At 42.7% G+C, this 8,427-nt stretch overlaps 1 protein-coding gene across 2 annotated transcripts; it reads right to left on the minus strand.

Annotated features, from left to right (window-relative positions):
- Positions 1–3,192: 3,192 nt before the first annotated feature.
- LOC120062083 (UPF0461 protein C5orf24 homolog) lies at positions 3,193–5,389 on the minus strand. 2 transcript variants are annotated; one of them, XM_039011890.1, is made up of 2 exons: positions 5,162–5,389; positions 3,193–4,557 (listed from the first exon to the last, which is right to left on the minus strand). In XM_039011890.1, exon 2 carries the CDS (start codon positions 4,552–4,554, stop codon positions 4,045–4,047), a length of 510 nt encoding a protein of 169 aa, XP_038867818.1. In that variant the 5' UTR covers positions 4,555–4,557; positions 5,162–5,389; the 3' UTR covers positions 3,193–4,044. The 2 variants fall into 2 exon arrangements, with proteins under 2 accessions (XP_038867818.1, XP_038867817.1); XM_039011889.1 differs by having other exon boundaries at positions 3,193–4,737.
- Positions 5,390–8,427: the final 3,038 nt, after the last annotated feature.

The following is an 8,427-nucleotide window of genomic DNA, read 5'->3' on the forward strand; positions in this document are numbered from 1 at the left end:
CAAGGTGGACTCGAAATGCAGGTATCCATTGGGGATGGGAGAGCAGCGCTCCAAACTATCAGAACTAACAGGAGAGAAACCGTTCTGATCCCGCATGGAATCCTCGCAGGGTTCTGTCTCCTCGTTACCGGGAGAGGGGGGCAGTCGGACCAGGGGAGCCCCAAAACTAGAGCCTCCCACTGGGCTGTGAGAGTGCAAATGGTTCCTGGCGTCGAGATCCTTAGGCTGGGGCCCGGTTCCCAGATCAGACCCAGGTCTGTGTACCATAGTGGAGAGGTCCTGGAGCCTCAGCAGAGGACTGTAGCAGTGTGGCCTCTCCTTCTCTGCCTGGTTATACACGTAGCTAGGTGCCTGTTTGAGGGAGGAGGTTGACAGTTGCATGGCCACCGACGGTTGGTCTGTTGAACCATGCTTGGTGCTGCTGTTACAGTGGTTTCCATAGGAAGTGGCAGAAACTGAGAGGCCATTGGGGGGCCTCAGCTCTGGCTGGCCTGAGCTGTACACTGTGGCTGATGCTGAGCAGCCCCGAACAGCCCTTCTGTATGACCGATTCATGTTGTCATGGCTCCTTCCTGTCATAGTAAAAGGAAATGCACGTTAGGGTGGTCGAGGTTACAAAAAGGTAAGTCTTCTAGTAAACAACCACGTTTTTCCTATCCAGCTACAGTGTGGTCAATTCATATGATCCAGGCTCATCCACTGTTTGAAATTGCTACAATGTTACAAAACAAGTGTTAAAAAACGCAAGAATTTACATAAACCATACTGTCTGTCTGTAAATAACAACTCACATTCCACGCGACAATAACAGAAAGAAAGACTACCGCCATGCACCGCATAGCCTACACTAATAAGACGACATTGCATGGCTTCCCCTCTGAAGGCCGTCCGTAGTTGCAGCAGAGAAGACAAAAAGATCAGAAAAACACAGCGAACGACCGGTGTGCTCTGCCCCGTTCACAAAATCGAATCATATCTACTCGTTCTGTTTTTGTTATCAAAATACAACGATCGCGAACACAAAAATGATAGAAGTGTGCAACATTGTTCACGCTGACAGCCTGCCTCACTGTAGGGGAGTCAATACAGTCAAAGCCATCATACAGAATGGTTCACACAAGTAGCCTACACAGAGCCTATAAACCGACATAGGAAGCATCCATTCTAACTCACAAAAGGGCGGTTCAAAACGTTTAAAAACATCGTCTGAATTAAAAAACGCAAGAATCTTACCATTTGGAGATCGGTCACAATAAAACCAACTGCGGGTCTTTCAGATTGGGGCATGAAGAGTATGTTTTTTTCGATTTGTGAAAGCGGATCTGCACAATCCCAGCAGTAGTAGGCCAAGAAAGACCCACAGCTCTCATTCTCTCCCCTTCACCTCCTGTACTATCTCATCAGCGTCGGCCTTAACAAAACAGACTCACCAATGGACAAAATAGAATTAAAGCCTTCCATTTTGTGTATCAAAAGTCAGTGTAGCCTATACCACCTTGGTACCTAGCAATTACAATTTCATATTTACTACATGATTGTTTTGCGGGCTGTCGAATTGTGCCTCTGGTTATGTTAAAACAAACCCTGCTCTACTAACTAACTGGCTGTGTTGGCGAGCAGAGCTGAGCAACCAATGGGCACAGCCACCCAACCCCCCCGTCCGCGTAGCCGCGGATCCGATCACAGCTCACAGCACATCGGGCCGGGTACTCTCGCACCCTATCAGTCCTCAGTCACTAGAGCACACTACTCTACAGTCACGCTGACAAATCCAGGTGCACCATCTCAAATAAAAGCGGGGGCTATGATGTAGGCTACTATATCCCCTCATGTGTTTTAGCCAACATACATGAAACCCTCGGCTAGATAATATAAGATTATTTATTATGGGTTTATGTGAGGGGAAGGTATGCCACACTGATAAACCATTGCGCTATTGGTTTCCTTATCCCAACAAAGGCGTAACTTGTTTCCTCCATTTTGGATAGCAGAAAGATAGAGACGAATCTGTGGCCACAACAAATACGGATCAATAGTTCGAATGTGCTCGACGGGAAAACGGCGCACGCGGATGAGGCCTGGTCAACGTTTTAAAATAGACTATGCGCCATATTGCCTGACAGCAGAGAAAATAGGTCATGGCGCGTCAAAAACATGTCGGCGACAATAAACATGTCAATGGTGAGGGCAAAGCCCCAAATTAAGTCGAACCCCTTGACATCATGCTGTCAATAAGGTGCAATGTAATAGAATATTGTTATTTAGGCTAAATGCCTATCAGTTTTCCCCACGTATCCTGCAATAAATTCGCATTGAAATAACAACAGCAGCATATAAGGAGAATGCGCTTTGCATAGTGCCACACAAAAGGTTCGCCATACTTGCAGTGGTGGCCTACCGCAACTGTAATAAACTCGCTTTGCACAATGCACACAACTGGTACATCGAAATGACAGTTGTCAAATAGGCTACAGACATTATTTTATAGCCAATTCTAATGAATCATATTACCTGATAGGCAAGCTGCTCTTCATTGATGACCAATCTGCCGATTTGTAACCTTGCGAGGCCGTCACTCAGGAGACCGTAGAGCGAAGAAAAGGCACATGCAATGTCAGGGGCCCAGACAATAAGAAAATTTGATTGGATTTTTTTCCCCAAAGTGGCCCAATGTTTTTATGTTGAAATTATATGAAATGTCTTGTTCTTTTTTTCCTCATTCAATATTGGTTTCTCAGTTCTATGAGATTCATATGCCATATGTAATTCTAGGCCCATGTAATACACTATACCCATGTCTATGTACATATGTCTTCTAAGAAACATTATGGGATGTGAATGTCAGGATTAAAACAGAATTCCTTATATTTATCTTGAAGGGTAGTTGGACATGCAATCAGTGTTTTATAAAGGTGGGGTCCACTGGCCCATAGTGGGACCTGGATCCCATGAAATGATAAGATGTACATAGGTCTTTGTCTGTAATTTACAAACACAATTGTCTATACTATTGTCAATACACTATACACCATTAAAATATCAGTCAAGACAATATGATCATTTTGGAATGACCATTTCATTAATTTTTTTGGGGGGGGGGGTCATACATACATTACAATATCATTACACATACTCCACCACATAGCATTTTCTCTCTAAAATTATAGCTCCTACTCAACAGCATAACAACATTTCATTCTGGGTTTGCGTTTATCAAGTGATAGTTACCGTGTAAGAACAAATAATAATACATTACATTGAGAAGACAAAACTATTGATATTCACAAAGTGGTAGAAATAACAATTGCTATGTCGTCAAAGAAGTATGATGAGAGGTTTTCAGATGCACAGTTCAAGCGAAAATGACAGAAACGGTGTTATAACAATGTTATATATCGCATTGAATCCAGCCCCATGTCTCATAATGCTGCATATAAACACAAATTAAATACATGTCATACCAGACAACACAGCCACATGCACTCTGGGAGAAGCTTAAGATTCACGTTTTGCTAGTTTGTTTTGTGTTGTTTTCTACTCCGATGCATTTTTCAATGTGGAAAACATCAGAAGGACAAGAAGACTACTAATAATAAAGCACATTATACCAGAGCATAACGTAAACAGATGAATAAAACAAATCAGATATTTAAACATTTGAACAAAACAACAGCCCTTCTCCAGACAGCTAGCAATTTGAACAGATTATGACAATAGTAGGATATTTCTCTCATTCCTGTTTAGCTAAAGTATATTGATTGTATTTATTATATGTCTCATCATGCAATCTCTGTAAAATAAGATAACAAACTTATTGAAAAAAAAAAGAGAGCGATTTCAGTCTTTGGATAGGGACAGATTAAATGGTGAAGATGTCAGCAGAGTACATGGAAGAGAGGAGGAGCCATTCGTAGGTAGCCAGTGCCAGACCTATCCAAAAGTCAACCCATATTTTGGCTACATGAGTCCCTTCTGGTCATCAACATCCTTTAGGACAAGCACTCAAATATGAGTTCTAGGCAATAGATAGAGACGCAGGCATAACTACTCGTTAGTTTCCTCCACTTTGCCAGTAGGCTCACGCAAGCCTCGTTTCTGCATCAGGGTGTAAGGGAAAGGTGCCACTTCGCAGCTGGCATAGTCCAGTTTCTTGGCTCCGCCGCCGCAGTTACTGAAGTCTAGTTTCTTGGTACCATCACAGCTCCCATACTCCAGTTTCTTCAGCCGAGCCAGAGTCTTGATGCTACCAGGAGGCCTGCCAGGGCTAACCTTGTAACCCGCCGCTTTAGTTGTACCCAGAGGCCTGCCGGGACTGGTCTTGAACCCCGCAGCTTTCGTGGTCCCCAACGGACGTCCGGTGCTTGTCCGGTAACCGGCTGACTTAGTGGTCCCCGAGGGTCTCCCTCTACGGCCGGACTTGACGACACCTCCTTTCTTTTTCTTGGAGCTCTCTGGCCCAGTTGGAGCCTCACCGGGCCCTCGGATCCTCACTGTCTGAGCGTGGAACTCATTCTGGGTCTCTTGTTGCATTTGACACGGCATGGGTTTGTGCATGCCCTGTGGAAGAGGGGGTAGGTTAGGGCGAGGCAGCTGTAGAGTAGGGGGTGGGGGCGAAGGGTAGAATTTGTTGGATTGCGAGCTACATAAGTCAAAGTGGCTGGTTGGGTGTTGACATTCCTCTGCAAGGCCACTCATGCAATAGTCATTGCTGCTGCTAGTGACTTGGTGCATCATTTTCTGTTGAAGGGGTACACATGAAAGGTAAACAGGTTCAGCATTGGTATGTGTGACACAGAATTACGTGCATGCACATAAACACACACATAATCGCACGCACGCGCACGCACACACACACATAACAAAATAACAACCTAATTTGGTGATGCACATCACAACACTATGTGATAAATGTTATAAAGTATCTATTCTATTTGCTAACATCTAGTGCAATTCGAACAGGCTATTGTGTTGCAAAACCATATCCGGTGCTAATGCAATATGAAACATACAGTAAGTAGTGTCTCGCTATTATGCGTTTACAAACCCAAAAATACAACAGCTGTATAATGAGGCAATGGGCGCTACTACAATGCAATACACGAATAAGACTGCTGCATTTGCAAGTACATTTTGAGAACATAAAAACGAGAAAATCACAAACCTAATATGTAGGCGGATCATAGAATGCAATGGGTTAAATATGAAACGGATAGATTTTCCATTCTTGACCGCCACAACATCATGATACAAACGGATGCATTCTACGCCCTATAGTCCATGGATATTGACTTGATCCTGGTTTACATTATGCGTCGGGTATTTAATCTTTATTTAATCTTCCAGGACAGAGGTTTAAATGAGAAAGGTAGCCATTTTCGTCCGATTTTATTTTTTTTTATAAAAAAGAAGGGAATCAAAGCGCATGCGCGCGGGACTTCAAGGAAACGAAGCCCTATAAAGGCATTCACAATAATAATAATAATACACAAAACATGTAATCCTGCCATAATGCGATCAAAAATATGGAATATTATGCATTTCGTTCGTAATCCTGGTTTTGAAATCGTGGACATTGTGTCCAGGAAATGAACGCAGATGTTTAAGAAACGGTCGTCACTAGTTACCACAGCTACAGTCATAAACCCCGCCTATTTCTACAATTTATCTTCTTAAAATGTTAACCACATTGCTAACTTTATGCCTAACCCCAACCTTATATTAAGACCAAAAAGAGAATTTGTGTTTTCATGAATTTTTACGATATAGGCCATTTTGACTTTGTGGTGGTGGTAACTAGTGGAAACCTTTAGAAACAGAGGTTTATGAATACTGTACTTTCAGTAGGTGATAGCATAACAATGATTAATTTAAATACAGGATTAAAAACTTGCTTAATCTACTAAACCGTGTAATCTAACTAGAATTGACCTGACGTTATTGGGAAAGCAATCTAATTTACAGAACTCAGATCAGTTTTGTCATGTTTTGTCTTTCATCATGTCTTGTCCCTGTGCTTCCCTCTGCTGGTCTTATTAGGTTCTTTCCCTCTTTCTCTCTCTCTATCGTTCCGTTCCTGCTCCCAGCTGTTTCTCATTCTCCTAACGACCTCATTTACTCTTTCACACCTGTCCCCTATTTTGCCCTCTGATTAGAGTCCCTATTTCTCCCTCTGTTTTCCGCTTCTGTCCTTGTCGGATTCTTGTTTGATGTTTGCTGTTCCTGTGTCCTTGTTCCGCCCTGTCGTGTTCTTTGCCTTCTTCAGATGCTGCGTGTGAGCAGGTGTCTATGTCAGCTACGGCCAGTGCCTTCCTGAAGCGACCTGCAGTCTGTGGTCGCGTCTCCAGTCGTTCCTCTCTATTGACGAGAGGATTTCAGTTCCTGTTTTGGATTGACCATTGATAATATCCAGGAGAATCATTATTTGTTTATTACTGGAATAAAGACTCTGTTACTATTACGTCGCTTTTGGGTCCTCATTCACCAGCATAACAAGTTTTTCCTGTAAAGTATCATACATTTGGACTGATCATAAATTTAGGTAGGCTAATTAACGTGTGAAGTTTATTATGTGAGCTTACTCAGAAACACTTTAATAAGCTAGTATAGACCTACTATTTATTGATTTTATCTCAGACTTTTACAGCCTACTGGACTCATAGAGTGCTACTCTCTCAAGATATCTTGTTGGGGTGGGTGACTCTTTGAACTTACAATGGCTAGCCCCAAGTCATTATATTTTTTTCTTGTGCTTTATTCTATTTGTCTCATGACTCCTGCGTGCTTTGTTGACTATGAACTTCCTTGTTTACCCAACCGTGGAACAGACTATGTTTGTTACCACACTCGGGACTTTGACTCTCTATTGATTACACAGACTTCCCATCCTATTCTAGCCACCTCTCGCCGGCTTTGTATTCATGTTACCGGATGAAATTGCTGTACAATATGATCTTGCTGCCATCTGATGCACAATTCAAATGTCATAAAAAATCAACACTGCAGAGCTCTCCCTGTCCTCTGCCGTGCCCTGATTGTATTACTACTGATGATATCTGGAAATGTGCATGTACACCCTGGCCCATCTACTGTTGCTAGCCCCAATTCTGACTTGTGCACTGATATCTACTTCACTGATTTCTGCTCTCGTAAAAGCCTGGGTTTTCTGCACGTTAACACTAGAAGTTTATTACCTAAAATTGATCAATTGAAAGTGTGGGTTCACAGCTCCAATCCAGATGTGTTGGTCATTACTGCCGGGGCGGCAGGTAGCCTAGTGGTAAGAGCATCGGGCCAGTAACCGAAAGGTTGGCAGATTGAATACCCGAGCTGTTCTGCCCCTGAACAAGGCAGCGAACCCACTGTTCCTAGGCCGTCATTGTAAAAAATAATTTGTTCTTAACTGACTTGCCTAGTTAAATAAAGGTTAAATAAAAAATATAATTACTGAGACGTGGTGAAGGAAGAGTGTTTTGAACACTGATGTTAACCTTTCTGGTTATAACCTTTTTCGGCAAGATAGATCAGCCAAAGCTGGTGGAGTGGCAATCTTTACCAAGGATCACCTTCAGTGCTCAGTTGTCTCCGCCAAGTCTGTCCCCAAACAATTTGATTTGCTGGTTTAAAGCATTAAACTTTCAAATAGCTCTTTGTTGACTGTTTCTGGGTGTTACCACCATCAGCACCACCATCATACCCTACCTACCTGAAGCTCTCTCCTGGTCCCTTACACTAAGTCTGAATTTGTCCTGCTAGGTGACCTAAACTGGGACATGCTTAAACCACCTGACCAAGTCCTAAAGCAATGGGACTCCCTAAATCTTTCTCAGATTATTACCAATCCCACAAGGTATGACCCCAAACACCCAGAAAATGCTACTCTTCTTGGTGTTATCCACACAAATAATCCTGATAGGTATCAGTCTGGTGTTTCTGTAATAACCTTAGTGATCATGGTTTTACAGCGTGTGTTCGTAATGGCTGCTCAGTGAAATTACCTGTGCGGATTTGTCATAGACGCTTGCTAAAAAACTTTAATGAGCAAGCCTTCCTTCATGAACTGGCCTCTGTAAATTGGTTTAGAATCAGCTTGATCTCCTCTGTCGAAAACACCTGGACCTTCTTTTTTTATATTTTCAGTGGTAATGTTAACAAACATAAAGAAAATGAGAATTAAAAACAGGTTCTGCCCCTGGTTCGACCGTGATCTGGCAGAGTTACACCACCTCAAGTATTGCATTTGGCGAAAGGCTCGACACATGCATACTCAGGCTGACTGGCTCTCGTTCAGGCAAATGAAAAATAAGTGCACTCAGGCTATCCAGAAGGCCAAAGTTAGTTCATTTAAAGTTTAACCCCAAGAAATTCTGGAAAATGGTTAAAGACCTGGAGAATAAAAACTCCTCCGCACAGCTGCCCATGTCCCTTAAT

This window comes from Salvelinus namaycush, chromosome 17 (assembly GCF_016432855.1).
Source record: "Salvelinus namaycush isolate Seneca chromosome 17, SaNama_1.0, whole genome shotgun sequence".
Taxonomy (NCBI): domain Eukaryota; kingdom Metazoa; phylum Chordata; class Actinopteri; order Salmoniformes; family Salmonidae; genus Salvelinus; species Salvelinus namaycush.